General features: G+C 31.6%; 1 protein-coding gene across 11 annotated transcripts in view; it reads left to right on the top strand.

Moving 5' to 3' along the window:
* LOC134710338 (calpain-9-like) overlaps positions 1-23462 on the top strand; it is a 99710-nt gene that overhangs the window by 51425 nt on the left and 24823 nt on the right. For 3 of the 11 annotated variants that reach the window (XR_010106116.1, XM_063570668.1, XM_063570667.1), the window contains exons 8-14: positions 180-355; positions 1850-2010; positions 8656-8867; positions 11697-11733; positions 13594-13659; positions 18845-18922; positions 21780-21809. Coding sequence is in view for 10 of the 11 variants with exons in the window: in XM_063570668.1 (XP_063426738.1) it covers positions 180-355; positions 1850-2010; positions 8656-8867; positions 11697-11733; positions 13594-13659; positions 18845-18922; positions 21780-21809 (760 nt within the window). In the remaining variant the exon portion in view is untranslated. The remainder of the gene's footprint in view (positions 1-179; positions 356-1849; positions 2011-8655; positions 8868-11696; positions 11734-13593; positions 13660-18844; positions 18923-21779; positions 21810-23462) is intronic. The other 8 variants (XM_063570672.1, XM_063570671.1, XM_063570675.1 and 5 more) reach the window with 5 other exon arrangements.

Raw genomic sequence — 23462 nt, 5'->3', positions numbered from 1 at the left:
TTAATAAATCTGGTTTGCTGTTGTTATGACAGCCTCTTGTTATTATGTTGTATGCAAGCAGGGGCATCATCTGTTTATTTTTTTCTGCAGGCTTATTCATATGGAACTTACAGATTTTCCAAAGCACTCTTATATTTAAATTCACATGATATTAAGGTTATATATTTTATCATATATAGGATGACATTTGGTGACTGGCAGTCCAATTTCCAGAAGTTAGAGATTTGTAATCTTGGTCCAGACAGTTTAGATGATGATGAATTAGTGAAAATTGGAAAAAAAAGATGGGAAGCAACATCTGAAGTAGGAGAATGGATTCCCAATGTTAATGCTGGTGGATGTAGGAATTATCTCCGTAAGAAATTGTTGCTGTAGTATGTGCAGCATATTATTTATAGAATAATTAAAGTATTCAAATAGAGAAAAAAATGCAAAGAGTGACCGAACAACACATTAACTCATGAATGTGCATGGGGTAATTATCAGTGTTGTTTGGTCACGAGTTGAATATTTTTCCATATTTGAATTCTTTAATTAGGTATTCTTTTTAGGTCTATTCCAGAAAAAAATGTAGGGGGGGGGGGGGGTGGGGTGTTGGAGGACACATTGTATTAATAATACATGGGTGATGGGTATCAGATCAACATTTCACACTATATTGCACTATAATTCTAAATTACAATTGTCTGGGTGGTGGGTGCTGACAAAAACTGCCTTCCAACCCCCCCCCCCCCCCCCCCCTACATTTTTTTTTGGAATAGCCCTTATTAATTGGCAAATGACTTTTAAAGTAATTAATGTAAAACATGTAAGGAACTATATCTTTTTTCTATGCATTCACAATTTGTTTTGTTCCGCAGTTATCAACGTCTTGACAACACCTATTGTTCTATGACATCAGAGAGTGAAATTATCGGTTTTTATTTAACTGGGAAATCAATGTAATTAATTGCAACCAATGTAATAAAGAAAGATATGCAATGCTATAGTCAGCTGGGCAGGTCGACATTTACATAGAAAGATCTTTCTTGTCTCACCTGTTGCAGACCACTGATAACTTGAATCCCTTTTTCATGTTGCCTTGTTGCCAATACATTGCATTAGATATCTATGATTGATTGGTTTTGATACTTCAGATCAAGTGTGAATTTTGTTGTTTCACTTTTACCTTTCAAGATTTATGCCCCTTTACAAATGGAAAAATTGCTGAAATATTTAGTTCTGTTCTCTAACTTAAGTTAGTTTGCCATAACAAAATGTTGTAAAACTGTTTTTTGCACATAACGTTGCCAGTTTCCACAAAGTATTAAGCCTAATGAAATCTAATTTGTTTACATTTTGACCGCTGCAATTTAACTACTGTACATTATATAAGCTTTTTATAACCAAAGATTGTGGACTTTGAGAATTCAAATTTGAACAACACAGTTTTTTATAACACAAAAATAAATAAATTTGTTTGAGAATTAATTCATGCTAATGGCACTTACTTCTGACAATGAAAAAATTGTAAATTCTGAAAGTATTTTTGAAGAATGGACAAAAAAAGCAAGATAAATTTTTGCGATTTTAGGAAAAGCAGCATAAAGTTATATGTATTGGATTTAAGAAGGCAAGTTATTATCATTATCTTTCCCTAAAACATTTTCCATATTACTGAAAACCTCGCTATAATTTCTGAAGTAACAGTATTTTACACAGTGAACACACTATGATATTGTCATATGAATTTGTCAATCTTCATGGAGTTTTGAAAACGTCAGGATTGGAATTGTTTCTAACGGTCAGAGGGTAGCATTGGGTTTTCCTTAAATACAACATTTTCATAGAAAAAATATTCTTTTCACAGAGACATTCTTCACAAATCCTCAATACAGGGTAACAGTTACTGACCCAGACGAGGATGAGGATGACCTTTGTACTATACTGGTTGGTGTATTACAGAAAGACCGAAGAAAGAAAAGAAAAGAGGGACTTGATATGTTGACCATTGGATATGTAATCTACAAGGTAGAGAATAAAATATTTGTCATCTCTACAAGTCATCATACAATATAAAAAAGAAGATGTGGTATGATTGCCAATGAGACAATTATCCACAAAATACCAAAATGACACAAACATTAACAACTATAGGGTACCGTATGGCCTTCAAGTCGAAACCTTCATAAAAAAGAAAAATTTCAGTAATTGTTGGTGCTGGGCCACTAGGCAATCGACCCACTTTCACAACCAGCTACATAATATAAGCCTAGGCAGGGAATCGAACCCTGGTACACCAAATTTATGTACAATAGACTTCCTTAAAAGAAGACATTTAGACAAGAACATTGATTTCAGAAAATTGGAGATAACTCATGAAAAATGGGAAGGAAAGATAATATGGTAAAAAGCAAGATAATGAAAAAATTAGGGGGAATATAATTTTAAGTAAAGAAAAGATTACAGACCACAATAGTAAGGCAAATTATTGAGAAATGGAAGATGACTTGGTAGAAGCAGATAACTCATGGCAAAATTGTGAGGCATTTCCAAGAATAAAGGGGTTTTATTAAATGAGGCAACTCAAGACAATAGTAGAGAAATTGTTAATGAAAGGGAACATTACTCATCACAATTTTTTTTTACTTCTGGCACCTTTGATACCTATATTACTCTTGATAGAACGTGTGATGACTTGTAACAAAAGGGTAGAATACTAAAAGAAAAAAAAAGATAGGTAACTCTTGTTAAAAGGCGAATTGGAAATGGAAAATGTATTTTTACAAAAAATGAAGCAACAACTTATAATAAAAGGAGATTACTTATGATAAAAACAGGATATACTCTGTTATAAGAAGGGATGACTAAAACAGGACTACTCTGTTGTAAGAAGAAAAGGCAAAAACAGGGACTTCTCTGCTACTGTGGATTCATTTATTTTCGTGGATACCAATTTTCGTGGATTGAGGAAAACTTACATGTTCGTGGATATTTGATTTCATGGTTTTGCCGAAGTCTGCATACAAGCCATAGGAAAATTTGTCATTCGTTGAACATTTAATTTCGTGGTTCAAATGTTCCCATGAAATCCACGAAAATTGGTATCCAACAAATAATAATGAATCCACAGTATTTGATATGGCAAAAACAGGGACATATCTGTTATAAAAAGAGATGGCAAAGCTAGGGACTTCTGTAATAAAAATGGATGGCAAAATCAGGGGATGGCAAAAACAGGAACTACTCAGTTATAAGAAAAGATGGCAAATTAAGGGACTACTCTGTTTAAGGAGAGCTGACAAAAACAAGGACTTCTCAAATATAAGAAGAGATGGCAAAATCAGACTTCTGTGATAAGAAAAGATGACAAAATGGGCGTACTCTGTAAATAAAAAGGGATGGCAAAAAAGATAGTATTCAGTTATAATGAAATGATGACAATACTGGAGTACTCTGTAATAAAGAAAAGATGACAAAAACAGGGACTTCTCTTTTGTAAGAAGAGATAGAAAAAATAGGAATGAATCCGATATAAGATATGGCAAAAAACAGGAACTACTCTGTTTAAAGATATAGGCAAAAAAGTGATTACTGATATAAGAAGAAATGGCAAGAACAGGGACTTCTCTGTTATAAGAAGAGAAGAAGATATAACAAAAACAGGGACTACTCTGTTATATAGCAGATATAAAGGGGATGTCAAAAACAGGGACTTCTCTATAGTAAGAAGATATAACAAAAACGGGGACTACTCTGTTATATAGCAGATATAAAGGGAATGGCAAAAACAGGGACTACTCTATAGTAAGAAGATATAACAAAAACAGGGACTACTCTATTATATAGCAGATATAAAGGGGATGGCAAAAACAGGGACTACTCTATAGTAAGAAGATATAACAAAAACAGGGACTACTCTATAGTAAGAAGATTTAACAAAAACAGGGACTACTCTATTATATAGCAGATATAAAGGGGATGGCAAAAACAGGGACAACTCTATACATGCAGTAAGAAGATATAACAAAAACAGGGACTACTCTATTATAAGTAAAGATTGCAAAAGCAGGGACTTCTCTGTTATAATAAGAGATGACAAAACAGGACTTCTCTGTTATAAGAAGAGAGAAGATATAACAAAAACAGGGACTACTCTGTTATAAGAGATGACAAGGCAGGGACTGCTCTGTAATAAGAAGGGATGGCAAAAGACAGGCACTCTCTAATAAGAATAGATGGCAACAGAGACAACTGTCTTATTGGGGAATGGCAAAAACAGGGGTTACTCAGTAACAAGAAGAGATGGCAAAAACTGTGATTTCTCTGCTACATGTATAAGAAGGGATGGCAAAACATGGACCTCTCTGATATAAGAAGTGATTGCAAAAGACGGGGACTTCTCTGTTATAAGAAAAAGATGGCAAAACTAGGGACTTTCCTAATAAAAATTGATGGCAAAATCAGGAAATGTCAAAAACAGGAACTTTTCAGCTATAAGAAAAGATGGCAAAATTAGGAACTACTCTGTTTAAGGAGATCTGACAAAAACAGGGCCCACTCAATAATAAGAAGAGATGGCAAAAACAGACTTCTGTGATAAGAAAAGATGACAAAATAGGACTACCCTGTAAATAAAAAGGAAATTAGTATGGCGCTCATTATCACTGAACTAGTATATATTTGTAGCCAGCTGAAGGACGCCTCCGTGTGCGGGAATTTCTCACTACATTGAAGACCTGTTGGTGACCATCTGCTGTTGTTTTTTCTATGGTCGGGTTGTTGTCTCTTTGATACATTCCCCATTTCCATTCTCAATTTTATGGCAAAAACAGATAGTATTCAGTTATAATGAAAAGATCACAATACTGGAGTACTCTGTAATAAGAAAAGATGGGAAAAACAGGGACTTCCCTTTTGTAAGAAGAGATTGAAAAAACAGGGATTAATCTGATATAATTTATGGCAAAAAACAGGAACTACTCTGTTTAAGAAAAGATAGGCATAACAGTGATTACTGTTATAAGAAGAAATGGCAAGAACAGGGACTTTTCTGTTATAAGAAGAGATAAAGATATAACAACAACAGTGACTACTTTGTTATAGGAAGTGATGGCTAAAACAGGGACTTCTCTATAGTAAGAAGATATAACAAAAACAGGGACTACTCTGATATGAGAAGGGATGGCAACAACAGGGACTTCTCTGTTAGAATAAGAGATGGCAAACAGGACTTCTATGTTATAAGAAGAGAAGAAGATATAACAAAAACAGGGACTACTCTGTTATAAGAAGATGTAACAAAAACAGGGACTACTCTGTCATAAGAAGATGTAACAAAAACAGGGACTTCTATGTCATAAGAGGAGATGACAAAAAACAGGACTTCTCTGTTAATTGAAAAGATGGCAAAATAGGGACAACTATAATAATAGGGATGGCAAAAACAGGGACTACTCTGCTTTTGTCAGTGCTTCTTATTACAGACTATTTTTTTTTTTTTATAAAAAAAGATGGCTAAACATGGACTTCTCTGTTATAAGAAGAGATGAAAAAGCAGGGACTGCTCTGTAATAAGAAGGGATGGCAAAAGACATGAACTCTCTAATAAGAATGAATGGCAACAGAGACAACTGTCTTATTGGAGAATGGTTAACACAGGGGTTATCTGTTGTAAGAAAAGATGGCAAAAACTGATAATTTTATTAGAAGAGATGTAAAAAACAGGGACTTTTCAGTAATAAGAAGAGATGGCAAAAACTGTGATTTCTTTGTTATGAGAAGGGATGGGTAAAACATGGACCTCTCTGATATAAGAAGTGATTGCAAAAGACAGGGACTTCTCTGTTATAAGAAAAAGATGGCAAAAACAGGGACTCCTCTGTTATAAGAAGAGATGGCAAAACTAGGGACTTCTCTAATAAAAATGGTTGGCAAAATCGGGGGATAGCAAAAACAGGAACTACTCAGTTATAAGAAAAGATTGCAAAATTAGAGACTATTATGTTTAAGGAGATCTGACAAAAACAGGTACTACTCAATAATAAGAAGAGATGGTAAAAACAGACTTCTGTGATAAGAAAAGATGACAAAATGGGCGTACTCTGTAAATAAAAAGGGATGGCAAAAACAGATAGTATTCAGTTATAATGAAAAGATGACAATACTGGAGTACTCTGTAATAAAGAAAAGATGACAAAAACAGGGACTTCTCATTTGTAAGAAGAGATAGAAAAAACAGGGGAAAAGAAATAACTGATGAAAAAATCTCTTTAAGGGTAATATCTTAATAAGTTGGAGACTTTTGTACAGGGAAGATCTTTTAAATTTAACAAAAATAATGAAAATAGATATAGGAAGATGTGGTATGAATGTAAAAGTATTCAAGTAAATATTGCTGACAACAAATTATGCATGAATTGAAATAGCCAAATTAAAATTTTAAGAATTATGAAACACCTAACATGCAATGGCTGATATTTATCCAGATTAGTATATATGTATGCCATTGTAAAAATCTCAGAACTACTTGATAATGTTGATCTTTTGTTACTTGGGAATATAAGTTTAGTTACTGAGGTTACTTATGTTACATAGAGAGGTGTTATAAATGTGAAAAGATAAGAAAATAAACTTTTGAAAATGAATTAGTTGAATTAGTTGTATACTTTTAATAATTAATACATCAAATAAAATTAAAGAAGTTTCTGAGTGTCTATGTTTTTTTTGGAATTAAACAGTGTGTTAAATTTGATCGTATTATGTCTGGGTATTAGTTATTTGGAATAAATCTTCTTCTTTCATCTTGTAAAGCTTTCATCTCGTCAAGCCATGGAAAACAAAAATGTAATGATATTCATCTCCTATATCTCTATTCTTACATATTAAACATTGTCTTTCACTTCTGTCAATGTTATGTCTTCTCCCCTTTTCTATTGGCAGTGTATGATTCCATGTTCAGAATTTACAAAGTGTAAATATATCTTGGTCATTGATGATGTTGAAATAATTTTCAAATTCCAAATTTTCCTTAAAGAGCCTATACACAAAGGAGTAAATTCGGTAAGGTAATTAAATGGCCCCCCTTTTTATGCCCCACCTACGATAGTAGAGGGGCATTATGTTTTCTGGTCTGTGCCTCCGTCTGTGCGTACGTGCATCCGTTCGTTTCAGGTTAAAGTTTTTGGTCAAGGTAGTTTTTAAAGAAGTTGAAGTCCAATCAACTTGAAACTTAGTACTTATGTTACCCATGATATGATCTTTCTAATTTTACTGCCAAATTATAGTTTGACCCCAATTTTATGGGCCACTGAACATAGAAAATGATAGTGTGAAGTTCAGGTTAAAGTTTTTGGTCAAGGTAGTTTTTGATGAAGTTAAAGTCTAATCAACTTAAAACTTAGTACACATGTTTCCTATGATATGATCTTTCTAATTTTAATTCAAAATTAAAGTTTTGACCCCAATTTCACGGTCTACTGAACATAGAAAATGATAGTGCGAGTGGGGCATCCGTGTACTATGGACACATTCTTGTTTAGTGTAAATTTCAAATCAGGATTTATTGACCAATATTACAAAAAATTATAGCTACTAAAGTGACCAGATAGACAATACAATGCACAAATACGTGTTCTAGCATCATTGAGTCATGCTTAATTACTGAAATCTTCAAAATTTTAGCATTTTGGTTAATTTTTAGACGGTTTCCATTTAAAATGAAAGTGGCTGCATTCGTGTTCATTCATAATATTGAAATGTAAGTTGTATTTGGTGATAATACAAAACATATATAAAGGTTGAGGATGAACACGGATGCAGCCACTTTCATTTTTGACAAAAACCATCTGAAAAGTGACGTTTTTTGGCATATTTGATAGATTTTTCATATTTAAGCTGGAATCGGAGTGTTTTTAAAGACTAAATCAGTTAAAATCTTTCACATAAAATAATCGAATCAATTGAAATAGACACTAAAGTGTTTAAAAAGTGTCCAATAACTTTTGTTAGGCCAAAATCAGCCCTAACCGGACCTACTCCTTTCACCAAAATCTCTTATCTTGACTGTTGTGGGATAAAAAAAATCAACGTGTTAGAATTAACTTTTACAAAAATAGTTTTATTTCACTTTCTCGCATTTCTTTTAGTCAACTTAAAACAGTTTTTGTCTCGTAACAATGAACTTTATAATCGGGCCCAACTTAGGCCCTTACCGAACTTACTCCTTTCTGTAAATCTATTTTAATCTGCTCATAAACAAGACAAAGTATGTCTCTGCAAAGCAATTAGGAATTTGTGAACTGTTCTTTGGATTCTATTCCTCTAACTCCTATTGGATGTTCTTTAGTAACACCATGTGGTGGGGATATTGGAATACTTTGATGATTTTAAAAGCTAGATTTATTTTGTTATTTGTAGCTAAAAGATCCTGACTGGACCATTGGATCCACTCATGCTCATTTATTTTGTTATTTGTAGCTAAAAGGTCCTGACTGGACCATTGGATCCACTCATGCTCATTTATTTTGTTATTTGTAGCTAAAAGATCCTGACTGGACCATTGGATCCACTCATGCTCATTTATTTTGTTATTTGTAGCTAAAAGATTATTTGTAGCCAAAAGATCCTGACTGGACCATTGGATCCACTCATGCTCATTTATTGTGTTATTTGTAGTTAAAAGATCCTGACTGTGGACCATTAGATGTAGACTTTTTCAAGTATAATGCTTCAGTGGCTAAATCTCCATCATTCATCAACCTAAGAGAAGTGTGTGGGCGTCACATGTTACAACCTGGAACTTACTGCATCATACCATCTACATTTGAACCTCATAACAAGGGAGAGTACTTGATAAGAATATTCACTGAAAAGGCTAATGTCACACAGTAAGTACTAATGTCACACAGTAAGTACATATAGAAAAGGCTAATGTCACACAGTAAGTACTAATGTCACACAGTAAGTACATATAGAAAAGGCTAATGTCACACAGTAAGTACTAATGTCACACAGTAAGTACATATAGAAAAGGCTAATGTCACACAGTAAGTACATATAGAAAAGGCTAATGTCACACAGTAAGTACTAATGTCACACAATAAGTACTAATGTCACACAGTAAGTACATATAGAAAAGGCTAATGTCACACAGTAAGTACATATAGAAAAGGCTAATGTCACACAGTAAGTACTAATGTCACACAATAAGTACTAATGTCACACAGTAAGTACATATAGAAAAGGCTAATGTCACACAGTAAGTACTAATGTCACACAGTAAGTACTAATGTCACACAGTAAGTACTAATGTCACACAGTAAGTACTGATGTCACACAGTAAGTACTAATAGAAAAGTGATAGTTCACAGCTTTTAACGGGTTAAATTATGGATGAAAATCTTTTGAATGCTGTTTACCAAGAAGGACATAAAAAATCACTGGATTTCCAAATCAGTTATTGATTCGGGGATGTATTGCAGGCATGTAGCTGGGCAGACGGCTGCCAAACAGTGCCCATGCTTAAACTCATAAACCATTCAACTAAAGCTTTTCAAAGTTTAATATGTTGTTGCTGATGACAAAATCAATATTGACTATTTTAACTTTTACAGTTCAGGAATTAAGGTTCTTGAGAAATATTGAAAAACCGTGTTTCCAGTAGTATCCTTGCTTAAACTTGTGAACTGTTTGACCAAAGCTTTTAAAACTTTACTATGATGTAACTGATGACAAAATGGTGATCAAGTTGGTATTGACAATTTTCACTTTGTTCAGGAGTTGAAATGCTTATTTAAAGATTGAAAAGCATTGAGTCCTTTTGTGTCCGTGCTTCCACCCATGGACTAATTCAACCAAAGATTTTAGAATTTTAATATGTTGTTACTAACGACAAAATTGAGGTCAAATTCATTCTTAAAAGCAACAATACAAATAGTGTGATCTATAGGAATCATGGATAGGGTAATCACAAACTGTAATCGTAATGGATTGTAATCAATTACATTTTTTATGGTAATCATCAGTAATCTGTAAGTAAAAACATATTCGATAACATATGTAAATATTGAAATTGACCTCCATTATTTAAAAATAAATTATAATCTGATATTCACTGATTAAGTTTCTGATATCTGTCTTTTTTGTTATCATGATGAATTGTATTAATCATGAAACAAAGGCTACAATTAGAATTGAATATCAAACAAATATAGTTTTCATTCAAATTGGACAGGATTTTTTTCTTTAATTATTTGTGTTGTCAACGGTTAACCATCAGAAGGACTGAATATTGTTTACTAAAAATGCTAACAGGTTAACCAGACTTTTTTTCAATTTTAATAGATTTGATATTAATGTGTATGGAAATCATTTAATAATTTTGTTCCATTTAAAAGTTATCATCATGGAAATTAATTTGACGGATCAATGTCCAGTATATTGATTGTTATTGTTATTCCAAAAAACATAAAATTAATTAGACAAATTAGACAACTTGTCTATCAGCTAGGGGCAAGATCTTTTAAAGTAAACATGATTAGAATATTAAGCATAACTTTAAATCAGTAATCTAATTAATTTTACAATTTATTTCGTTATTTCATTTCTGATCTAATATTGTGTAGACCTGCATTTAAATGTGCAATCTCCATCTTGCAAGGCTTTGTCATTCTTAAAACAAAATGCCAACTCAAAAATTGTGAAATGCCAAGATCTACCTGAATGTAATTAATGTATACTTAATGGTACTAATAACAGGCTTCATCATTTATAATATTTTTCAATCTGAAGTTATTACAAACGCCAAAGTAGATACAGTGTATTAGATTATTAAAAGTCAAACTTCCTCACCGACATGCCTTATACATGTAATGCCAAAGGACAAACTTCAATGCATCATACTTTATACTACATTTGAAAGGTACTATACATAAGGCCTTCAAACATCAACGTAAACTACTGGTTAACAGGTTAATCAGTCAAACGATTATTTGAGTAGCCGGTTAGGCAAAACTGTATCATTTGACAACACTATACATTTATTTCCCATGCCTGAGGGAAATATAAAGATTTGTTCACCCAAGAAATATCATATTTCACAAGGGCATCGCCCGAGGGAAATATGACTTTTTGAGGGTGAACAAATCTTCATATCTCACGAAGCCGATGGAAATAAATGTTTTATTCCACTGCCTATACTTTTTTTTACTTCTGAATATAAAGAATGTAGCATTGCATAAGGCAATCCCGACGTTCAGAGGGGAATATGATACTCAGAGAGGAATATGATGTTTTGTTCGACGTCACATGTGATATTTTCACCCAATCAAATGAAAAATAAAAATCAACATGCAATTGAATAATATTTATTATATAAAATTGAAGAGTGGATATGAATAAATGCCACCTAATTTTGAATAGCTTTATGGTTTTAGAGTGATACATTGGACTTTCTTCATGGTACATACTCACTAGTAGTAGACTACTGTTGATAGATTTCTGTTGAATTGATCCTTTATGGAACAGTTTTTTCATGTATATTTAAAATAAAAAATAAACTGTCAAACTAAATGTAAAAATACAAGCCACAACTTAAAGAATTCTAACTGAATTAGAAATGTCATTGATTGATAGGAATAATTGCACCTTAAACTTATATAGCTATGATTCAGTATTGATAATTGAAAGACTACTAATTCTCAAGTTATACTTTTCAGTGAAATTGATGAAGAAACAGCAATACAAGAAGACCAGGTAAGAGAGATGAACATAAATATTGTAATTTATATAGACCGACTAGTTTCTTTACATTCAGTAATAAGGGAAGTTTTTTTAAGTGTGACAGAGGAATCTTTTATTTTAAGTTTGCTAGCAAAAGCCCACCATTACATGTACAGGGATTGCATTAAATTAGTAACATTCAGAGTAATAGATTCATAGATTTATTAAGTTTACAGGGTATATTAAAGTGTGGCAATTTTCATAACGGGTATTTCAAAGTACTTATCCTAGAGGATGTATAGCATCTTCCTATATCTATGTAATTGAAAATGGAATAATATTGACTTATCGTGTTATTTGTAACTCTTCTGTATACCATTTGTTCCTAAAATTAGTCATTATTTGCTAACCTTAGTTTTAATTTTATAATGAGAAATGGAAGTAACATATGCCAAAATAGTTTGCATGGCTACTAGTAACACTGTTTTTCATCATAAAAGTGAATGTAGGGTTAGCAATGCATATAGCTGATCATTGATACTAGCTGCTTTTTATAGGGTTATAACAGAAAACACTTTAAATTACAAGGTCATCAATCAAAATTATTTTACAAATATAGATAACAGCCTGTTTTTTATATTAGTTAATTTGTTATTTTAGACTTCAGTGGGAATAAAAATTGATATAAGGATGACCACAGCCTACATTAGAGTAGTGCTCCTCAATGTTTCAAAATATCAGATCAATCCTGCTCTTATTTTTGTTTGTTTCAAAAGGAGGATTTTATGATAAAACTCTTTATTCAGGGCTGAATGAAATTCTGGTTAAAAAGTTGTCAAATATTCACCATTGTTTTCTAGAATATTTAGTATGTACAGGATTTAATTTCATTTTGTTGTTTCACAAATTTTGGGCTTTCTTATTGCTCTGTAATTAGAATTAATTATGTGCATATGGTTTATACCAATGTATTAATCTCAATTTATCAAGCATGATATTACTAGAAATAATTGCCTTATTGAATACAAAGGATTGAATATATTCCAATATACATGTTACCTTAAATAATTGCATGCAGATTGGCAAGTTCAGACCTAATAAATAATTAAAAGTTTTGATACTTTACAATTTATTCCCCTCTAAAATTCAAATTGACAGATAATCTTTTTTTATTTATCAATATGCAACTAAAGTTAAAATATCATACATGTAAGACCATCACTGAGAATATAGACTCTTGAATATTGTTGCTTTGGTTTTGATAGACAAACCAATATACATTGCATTGTCAAATTAGAAATTATTGTGATGTTTTAATGGGGAAAATGTAACAGTATCAGGTTTGCAAAAAACTGGCATACATAATTTTAGATTGAACTTTTCCCTCAAGAAAATTCTGCAATTACATTTAGTACATTAACATCTATATATATATATATAGATCTATCATTTTAACTAGTAATCAGTGATTCACAATTATAAATGCTCATATTAATTTCTGAATTCTCAGAAGTTGAAATATAGATTTGGGTCCAATAGAAAAATCTTCTTGTCAGTTCAAACTGGGTGGACCCAAAGACTTGTGTCTGATCTCAAGGAGCTTCAGACTTGAGATTTGTTATTTGGTTATTGCGAATCATTATACCAACTCTAAGTACAAGAAGTTGTAGAAAACTTTATTGACAAATTGTAAATCAGCTTTATGCTAGTACTGCCTCTAGGGTCAAATTACTTGTTTGAAAAGTGGATGATCCTAGTAGACACAAATGACTTAAACATAGATAATGACCTAAATCACCAAATAATAATCTTTAACAAGAACTTACAGTAGAAATGAATGTTATAATTGTAGTAACTTAACATTATACTTGAATTGATTTGTCTGCAAAACAGGATGTTAAATGTTATAATGTGATATTACCTGGGACCAAACAAATGTTACCACAAGGATCATTAAGTGTAAGTGCTGAGCTTTTTATCAAGATTCTGTTTCTAAGAGTGTTTTTGAGATCTGATGCAGTTGCCTTCACTTGGAATGGAATATTTTGAATGATATATATTGCAGATTTTGGCATGTATATATACCAAATATTAATGCAGTAATATTTCTTCTTTAGAACATATCTATTGTTTACCTGCTAATAACTAATTTGCAATGTTGTATGTTTGATGTAGATAATGTTGACACAAATTTATAAATTAGTTTTGCATTTAAGAGATTGATAATCATTATATACTTTCATTACTGTAGAAACATTTAATTCTGTTGAGGTAAAATTAGTCCATTCACCCTACGGCATCTTTTTATTTGTTGATAATTTAAAATTTTGTTCTTGTTGTATAAGGAAAATATTTATGAAATTTTTTTTGGCTTCAATGAAAGAAAATGATCAGTTATGCTCCAGTTTACATGTTACCTGAATGAATTACATTCACCTTCTTTGAATAGACCACTTTCGAGTTCATCCGTCACCACAAAAAACTCATCAATTATACGCGCCTTTATGACGTCAATTCCCTAATGACAGCAATGCTGATTGTCAATTTTGAGAATTCAATTTGCCGAAAATCGTACAATATAGAATTATAGTTTTCAACCACTCGCTCAACATTGGAATGGAAGTAACAATGCCCCTAAATGCACAAATGACGTTCACTAAAACCAGAATTTTGACGTAAATGCATCGAACTCGAAGTTGTCTATTAGAGGGGTAGTTATTTCATTGGCAATGAAATTAAATCTCCTTATTTTTATATTGTCAGTCCTGTCAAGTCCTTTCTACATGTTTCAACTAATTAAAACTGAACTTGCCACATTTTTGCGCCTGTCCCAGGTCAGGAGCCTCTAGCCTTTGTTCATGTTGTTAGTCTTGTATATTTTTTTTCAAAACTTGGTTCATATGATTTAGAGTTTATTGGGACGTCAATTTTCACTGAACTAATGCACATTTTTGTTTATTAGGGGCCAACTGAAGTTTGCTTCTGGTTAAGGGATTTTCTCATGTAGTGTTAAAGACCCATTGGTGGCCTTGGGCTGTTTTCTGCTCTTTGGTCAGGTTGTTGTTTCTTTGAAAGATTCACTGTTTCCATTCTCAACTGTTCTCTGAAATGATACCTGTAGCCTTATTTAGTCTTTGACATGTATGTTGGTAGGATGCTCCATTCCATTAAGTTTTCCTAGAGGCCTGCATCTTTTGCTAATCCTGTTCAACCCTACCCTGTCATATCAACTCCTCAAACATGATTCATTATAGCTGTATGAAACTTAGTTTTTAGTGGAGTTCGTGTTGTTTCTTAATTATTATTTGTAACTGTTGATGTAAATGTCCTTTGGTTTTGTGAGTCGTTGTTTACTCCTTGGTTTTGATTGTTATTGTCTTAGTATATATATTGTAAAATCAAGTTCTTTGATTCCCCATATTTCAGTCATTAGCATACTCAGTAAAACCATGATGTGGGGATATATTAGCTGGATCATGTTAGTAGACAGTTCTAGTTTCTCTTGAGGAATATGTGATAGTTTTCATTGATAATCATATATATATAATTACATTAGATGTATTTTTCATCATAATACTTTATTCTGATTGGCTAACTGCACATCACATGTTATTCCTTAAGCAATTGCATTACTCAATAAAACTTGTCATTCATGATAACACGTGTTCCAACAATAAAGTGCACAGGTGAATTAAATAAAACAATTAAAAAATTCGTGTTTTCATGATCATTGCTAAAAAAATGTAATCATAAGTATTGAATGCTTCTTTTTGTAACTTCATAGGTTTGTAAAAGCGTTGAACGTGCACACATTTTTTAGAATGAAGCACTTCCACACTTCATACAAAATGTACTTCGGTCAAAGCTGTTACACCCCAATGAAGTTACAAAATGAAGCATTCAATTCTTTTAAAAAAGTATAACATAAAATTCATGGAAAATAAATCCTCAACAAAATTATATGTTTTACAGTTTGTTGATGAATGATCTTGACAGTGATTTTATATGTTAAAAGATTTTTATTATTTTTATTATTAGACAAATTATTAAAACAAGCATTTAGTTAAGTTTTCATATGTTGAAATAAATAATTACAACAGTGCTTTTAGATTTTGTTTTCATTAATTTTAATAGCAATATAGTTTGATTAACCAGTAATTATTCAAGAGTGCTTTTAGATTTTGTTTTCATTATCTTTAGAAGTAATATAGTTTGATTAACCAGTAATTATTACAACAGTGCTTTTAGATTTTGTTTTCATTATCTTTAGAAGCAATATAGTTTGATTAACCAGTAATTATTACAACAGTGCTTTTAGATTTTGTTTTCATTAATTTTAGTAGCAATATAGTTTGATTAATACCAGTAATTATTACAACAGTGCTTTTAGATTTTGTTTTCATTAATTTTAGTAGCAATATAGTTTGATTAAAACCAGTAATTATTACAACAATGCTTTTAGATTTTGCCTTTTACTTTGTAGAATGGGAGACATACATTTGTAGGTTGCTAATCCTGTGGTGGTGGCAGAGTAAACTATTTGTATAAGACATCTGAAGGCACAGGACATGGATATGTAATATCTAGCATATGTTCTACTTTAGTACTGAAAGACTAATTTCAGCCCATCAAAATTTTAATTTTTCTGTCTGTTGTTGTTCTTGGCCTCATTTTCAAGTTTCAGCATATGTCTCAATTTCAGTTACCGGTATAGGATATAGCTGTATTTGGTATATGGATTCCTTGCAAGGTCTGCATGTTCATTAGACTAGAGTTCTCTTGACATTGGCCTCATTTGATTGATATGGAAGTTTTCATGAAATTCTTTCACTGATGCATTTAGTTGACTATTTTTGTGGTATGATTTTATTATATGATGAGCATATCTGTCTTGCAAAGTTCATCTGACCATGACCAATTGATGGTTCATTGACCATTTTTCTTCTTATATTTTTTTTGTTTTTCAGACAAATTAAGCAATTATAATGTACATTTGATGAATGAAATAATTTATTGTACATGTCCATCTGGCAGGTTTCATCTAAATGTACCTTGAATTTAATGGTTTTATTGGGCAATGTTAAATGTTAGTGGTTCTGTTTGTTTTTAGTATTTTTTAAGTACATGTTTTCTATATTTTGTGTATGGAATGAATTAAGTTGAACCACATGTCCATTTTGGAGGATTTATTTGACCTTGACATAATTTTTGTTTTCATTGGTTCTCATTGTTAGGTCCTTTTCTGAGATACTATATGCAATAGTTCAACTGTGTTTGGTGTTTAGAATATTGTATGTAATAGCATGCTGCATTTTCTTACTTAGCTTACAGTTTATAAAACCCTTATTTTACTGATTCTGCACATACATGTATAATGTAAACAATAGGATACTGCATTAGAAAAAAAAAATTTCATTGATTTTGGAGCTTTCGTATTGTTTCCATGTTTTAAACTTGGTGATTTAGTCAGTTTAAGGGGAATCTCTATTGGTAAGTAAATGATAATTGTTATGCAGTTGTATAATTAGCATGGTACCTCTCATTTCAATGGAGATTATTATAATCCAGTGGCTTTTGTAAGGTATATATGTTAAAGTGTTACCATTTAAATTTCAGTAATTGCAATATACTGTCAACATAACTTTGTTTTTCTTGTTCCAAATTAGTGGTTATCCTGTTGGTAGCTGCACTCTCCAACTTTTTCATTATGTGTTATAGTTTGGAGGCATATGGTCTAGGTAGGCAAAAAGAAAAGTTTGTGCGCACTGAGAACTGTTTAACCCTACAACATTGTGTGTCTTTACCTAAATCGGCTATTTTGACTTTTTGCATTGTTATTAGTTTTTGTTTGAAACTCTCTGATGAGTTTGTGGTTGATGTATTGTCCAGTATATGTACTGATATGATTGGAGGTTCCTGTTATCTTTGCTATGTTTTATTGATATTTTAAAAGTAATAATAAGACTAAGACGTAAATATTTATCCTACAATAGGCCATTGAAAAAAAAAAATTATTATAGTATTCATCAGGTCATTTTATGCATTTTAAAAAATTGTTCATACCTTATTATCTACACCTATTACCACTTGGAGTACAAAAATGATAAATTCAATTTCTGTCTCCATTAATACAAACACAGATGTTTTACAAAGTAAAATAAACCACTACTACCAACAAGTAGGTCTAACTTCAAACCTTCCATTTAAATGGAATACTAAGAAGGACAATAATGTATTTTTGCGAAAACAATTTAAACTTATTTGATAAGAATTTGATTTTCAGGAACTATTTTTTAACACCGCCACTCAGGCAGTCCATCAGACCAACCTTATTTGTGTCACATTTTCCCTCAGTTCTGCTTATGAGAATGATTCATACTTGATATGTATCTTGACATTGAAGGTGATGTTGTAAGCACTTTTCATATAAGTCGGACACCTTAGTACTTACTGTTTGTAGATACTTTTTTATTTTTCAATATGTTGAAATCAGTTGAATGAGCATCAAAACATTTCTTGAGTACTTTTGAACAGAATGACTTCATAGTATGTCAGCAGCTTGACGGAGTTCTAATTTTTAATTACCAACTTGGTATATACTTTAAATAGCACAATAACTTGTGCATTCTTGTTGTGCTTGATGTTGATTGTTGAGTATTGTATTTAAGAAGATCGTACTGTTTGTTTATATATATCTCTGCTGTGATATCATTACCTAGTAAGAAAAGGTAACATGGAGTAACTTCAGTAAGACATTATTCATTTACACATTACATAACAATATCAATATCTAGAGGTCACATGGTCTTCTCTCCCGGACAAGTGCTCTCACGCAATAGAAAGTTTTGATTATCCCTTACTTTAAACACATATACTTAAATTATTTTTTTTAGCATATACCTTAAACTTTAAACATGAAATCTGCAGAAATACATCTAGAGCCATTAACAAAGTCTCAATTGACAAAAAAACATGAATAAACAGCAATTTATTTGTCTTCTGTGTGGCATAATGATTTCTGTAGGTATTGTACATTTGACCATTTTACAGAAAGTTTGGCTTACCTTAGAATTTTTACTTCGAAAGCTTACTGAAAAAGATTTAACCTCAAGTGATTAAATATTTTATTTTGTATGATCATCAGTCTCATCCTCATGGAGGCATAGGTGGAGGAATGCAACGCACTCACATGCCAAGTGCGGCAAGTGCACCTCCTCCTCAGGTATTATGTGTGATCCCCAATAATCCATTAAACATTGGTATTTTTGATTAAATGTATTCCAAATTTTTGTAAGAGAACAGGATTATATGCAATATTTTAATTTCCTTTGTTTTCTATAGTGGGTAAAAAGTTATGTATTATTTTTAACTCAGCTGGCTCTGACCATTTTGGTCTGTAAAATTATTAAATTGACAGCCTGTAATAAATAGAAGTGAAAGAGCAAATAATCTAATAGCATATGCATCTTCTTCAAAGTCTCATTTCTCTATCAGAAAAATAATTAGGCATATATAATTTAAATATTGCATATGATATCTGGAAGTTAGATTTTATGTTGTCTTTATTTTTCTTTTCTGTGATTTATTTTCCGTTTTAGTTCATTGTATAATTATCAAATTATTTTAAATAAACATGTGTGGTAATACGATAAATGACAGCATGTAGTTTATTGATTTGAGTTTGTTCCATTATTTTACTCCCATCAGTTGGTCTTATGTGTTTCTATATTCTACAGGAACACTGAAGAATGGGTCAACATTTTGAAGAAATACTATGGAAACTTATTTTATTGTCAATCCATGATTTCAGTATGACTACTTGAGACTGAATCTTAAGCTACTTTTACTATGTCTGTTTTGTTCACGCATCTTTGTAAATATAATGGAATTTGATGCAAAAACTGTCATACAAGTGAGAGGTTTAGCCATATAAAACCAGGTTCAATCCATCATTTTCTACATTTGAAAATGCCTGTACCAAGTCTGGAATATGACAGTTGTTTTCCATTCGTTTGATGTGTTTTATCATTTGATTTTGCCATTTGATTGGGACTTCTCATTTGAATCTTCAGAGTTCAGTATTTTTGTGATTTTACATTTTTTTGTGGGATTTTGACCTTCATTTGAAATCTTAAATTTTCTTATGTGGTGATCACAAATCATTTTATTAAATGTATATTTATAAATGCATACCTGCCAACTTTCACGATGTAGGCGTGTTACCTACACGATTTTGACTCTTTGTCACGATTGCACGATCGTGTTCCTGAAAAACCCTCTAAAACACGATTTGGTGAAAATCTACACGAAAAATATTGTTGTTCCCGATTTTGAACTGTGTCCAATGGAGGAAAATCGTGTTCAGCCAATCAAATTGCATATTTCTCATGATCAAATTAATCAGCCAATCAAAAACGTTTTCTCTCAAGATTATTTTAACATGCTAGATATTGAACTTGTGTTGTATTTCTTTTTTGTTGGTCAGAATTGTAAAATCGTGAACATGGCAAATGGTTTTTCAACTGCATGGAGGTTCTTACACAGAATAAGAATAAAAGCATGGCTGATTGACAAACTTCAATGATGCAGTACTACCATGAAGAAAATAAACAGTAGTTTATTCACTTATTTATTGACATTACACTTGCTGTAACATAATCTTATTTATGTATTCAATTCAATTACCAAATCATTTAAAGTATAATCTACTATTCATTATTTTTCACATGGACCCCCCCCCCCCCCCACAACATCAATATGAGGAATCACTCAAATGAGGGACTACCCTTAGTCAAGGGGTCATTTTACTCTTGTAAAAAATTAATAAGAAAAATGTAGATTTATTAACTTATAAATGGGAAATTCTGACATTATATTTGGAGCAGCTTTTCTAAATGAAGGGTCCAATTATTTTGAATAATAAAGAAGATATAAGGCCAAGAACATATCAAAATTATTGGTCATGTGTTGACCATATAATACAAGATAGATCACAAGATGTATAGTTCTTTGGGAAAAGTTTCTTCCAATAATATGAATGTGTGCTCATTGAATTGTACTTAAAAAGTGGTTTTTAATGTCCTAACATTGAGGGGGTATCCCAGGTGTTTCCCAACCTTATAAAGGTCCTTTATTGTGTATAATTTTAAATTGGAAAAGTCAACAACTATTTAGTATCCTTACATATGAAAATAATTTCTGGTCTTATAGCTACATGTTCATATTTTCTGCTGATATAATAACTAGAATCATGCAAATAAACTTAAGAAAAAGGCATGTAAGCTCATCTTACAAATATGACACTTTTTCTAGACCACAAAACAGTACTTGAAAATAGTCGTCGCAAAGAATTGTAACCTTTGAAATTGTTGTCGCGCGCTAAAACCCCCATGGGCATTTTCAAAAGTTGGCAGGTATGTAAATGTTAAGTTTTCAAATTTTTTAGTTTTGCTGCAACAAGGTATTTTTAATTTTCCTATAAAATTAAGAAGTTGTATGTTGCAAATGAGACCAAATTTCATAAAATGTAAATCTCTGACTTTAAATTTTGAAAGAAACTGTTACATTCAATTCTCTTTTCTATTTATACAGTAGTTTTGAGATTGAAATTGTAGAAATGTGACCCATGGATATGATTAGATTTGTATCAAATGCCATATTTAAACAATAAGTAAAAGGAGTTGAGGAGTAAATATATCTTGCATGAGCATGATCTATGACATGATGCTGGTTAGCAATAGCTAAAGTGCAAAATGTCTTAAATTTAGTTGTTTGTATTACTTCCATCCACTCCATTATGTGTTTACATTGGTTATAGAATTCATTCATACTTGATGTGTTTTCTAGATATTAGTAAGGGATGATAACTTCCCTCCTGCCATTTAATATTCTAAGATGTTTTATATGACCTTTGTTTTGGTAAATTCATAAAAGAAAGGTCTTGTCATAATAAATAAACGGAGAAAATATTTTGAATTTAGAGCTTTGTTTCTATCTAGATAATGTTTATACTGGTATATTGGAATGCGGTTAAGTAGTTTCCAATGTTAATAATAGTTTATTTTTTTGCATCAATATAGGATCAATATAGACCTAGTCAGAGGAGGACAGTAAGTGAATGAATTGAGTGTTGCAGTGACTTGCATGTCCTTTGACTGTGTGTTGATCGCAGAAAGTAAAACTATTGTGAACATTATAGTTTCATATATCTCTGCTATCAGATAACAAATAAGGATTATACACTTTCACTGGAATATGTTATGTTCATCATTAAGAAGTTAATATTATATGCAATGCTACAAACAAAACAAAATAATGGTTCAGTAATACTGCTGGTAGAATTATTAAAAAACAAAACTATCAGTAGTATTACTAAACCACTATTTTAAAAGACTAAAAAGTGAAAAACAAACCCAAATTTAATGATAAAAAAAACCAAAAAAAAACACCACTAAAGTGATTTTTTTTAGCTCACTTGGCCCAAAGGGTCAAGTGAGCTTTTCTCATCACTTGGCGTCTGTTCTGTCGTCGTTGTTAACTTTTCCAAAATTCTTCTGAAACTACTGTGCCAAATTTAACCAAAGTTGGCCACAATCATCATTGGGGTATCTAGTTCAAAAATTGTGTCCTGTGACCCGCGAAACCAACCAAGATGGCAGCTATGGCTAAAAATAGAACATAGGGGTCAAATGTATATTTTGGCTTATAACTCTGAAACCAAAGCATTTAGAGCAAATCAGATAAAGTAGAATTGTTTATTAAGCCAAGATCTATCTGCCCTGAAATTTTCAGATGAATTGAACAAAGGGTTGTTGGATTGCTGCCCTTGAATTGGTAATTTTAAGGAAATTTTGCTGTTTTTGGTTATCTTGAATATTATTATAGATAGAGATAAACTGTAAACAGCAATAATATTCAGCAAAGTAAGATTAACAAATAAGTCAACATGTCTGAAATGGTTAATTGAACCCATTAGGAATTATTGCCCTTTATAGTCAATTTTTAACAATTTTCATAAAATTTGTAAATTTTTACTTACATTTTTCACTGATACTACTGGGCCAAGTTCATTATATATAGAGATAATTGTAAGCAGCAATAATGTTTAGTAAAGCAAGGTGAGCGACACAGGCTCTTTAGAGCCTCTAGTTTCATATTTGTCTAAAAAAAAAAACACCTTTCAGTGTGTTGGGTATTCTTGTAAATTAATAATGTGCTCTAATATATACTAATACCCATTCTCCCCCCTTTTTCTACAAAAAGGACGAAATATGGTATATTTGGGACAATGTAACTAGTTGTTCTGTTCCGCCAGAACTATTCAACTAGCTACATTGTTCCCGGACTTTTCAACTTGCTGCTTTTTCAGGAACTTTTCGACTGCACTCTGATTTAACAACTAATTGGAAAGTTCTATTGGAACGAAATAACTAGTTAAAATGTTACGCTGCAACAAAGTAACTGACTGTTACAAAATCTTCATATTACTCCTTATCAACATAATTTAATCATGATGAGCAAAGCAGGCAAGACATTCCAGTGTGTGCACTCATGCTTATAGAATTTGAGCTTTTATTTTACATATAACATAGTCCAGACTTAAAAGTGTTTAATCCTTAATTAGTTATTTTGAAGCAGAGTGTTCATAGGTGTTTCAAGAAGTCTTCTTTTAATAACTACATTAAGTATTTGTAGTTAAATTAGCATGTGTGATATAACTTGTCTCTTGCATTTACAACTTAATCCATAATCTGTGTACTAAA

Source organism: Mytilus trossulus, chromosome 3 (assembly GCF_036588685.1).
Source record: "Mytilus trossulus isolate FHL-02 chromosome 3, PNRI_Mtr1.1.1.hap1, whole genome shotgun sequence".
Classification (NCBI taxonomy): Eukaryota; Metazoa; Mollusca; class Bivalvia; order Mytilida; family Mytilidae; genus Mytilus; species Mytilus trossulus.
This window is presented reverse-complemented; position numbering and strand designations above follow the sequence as displayed.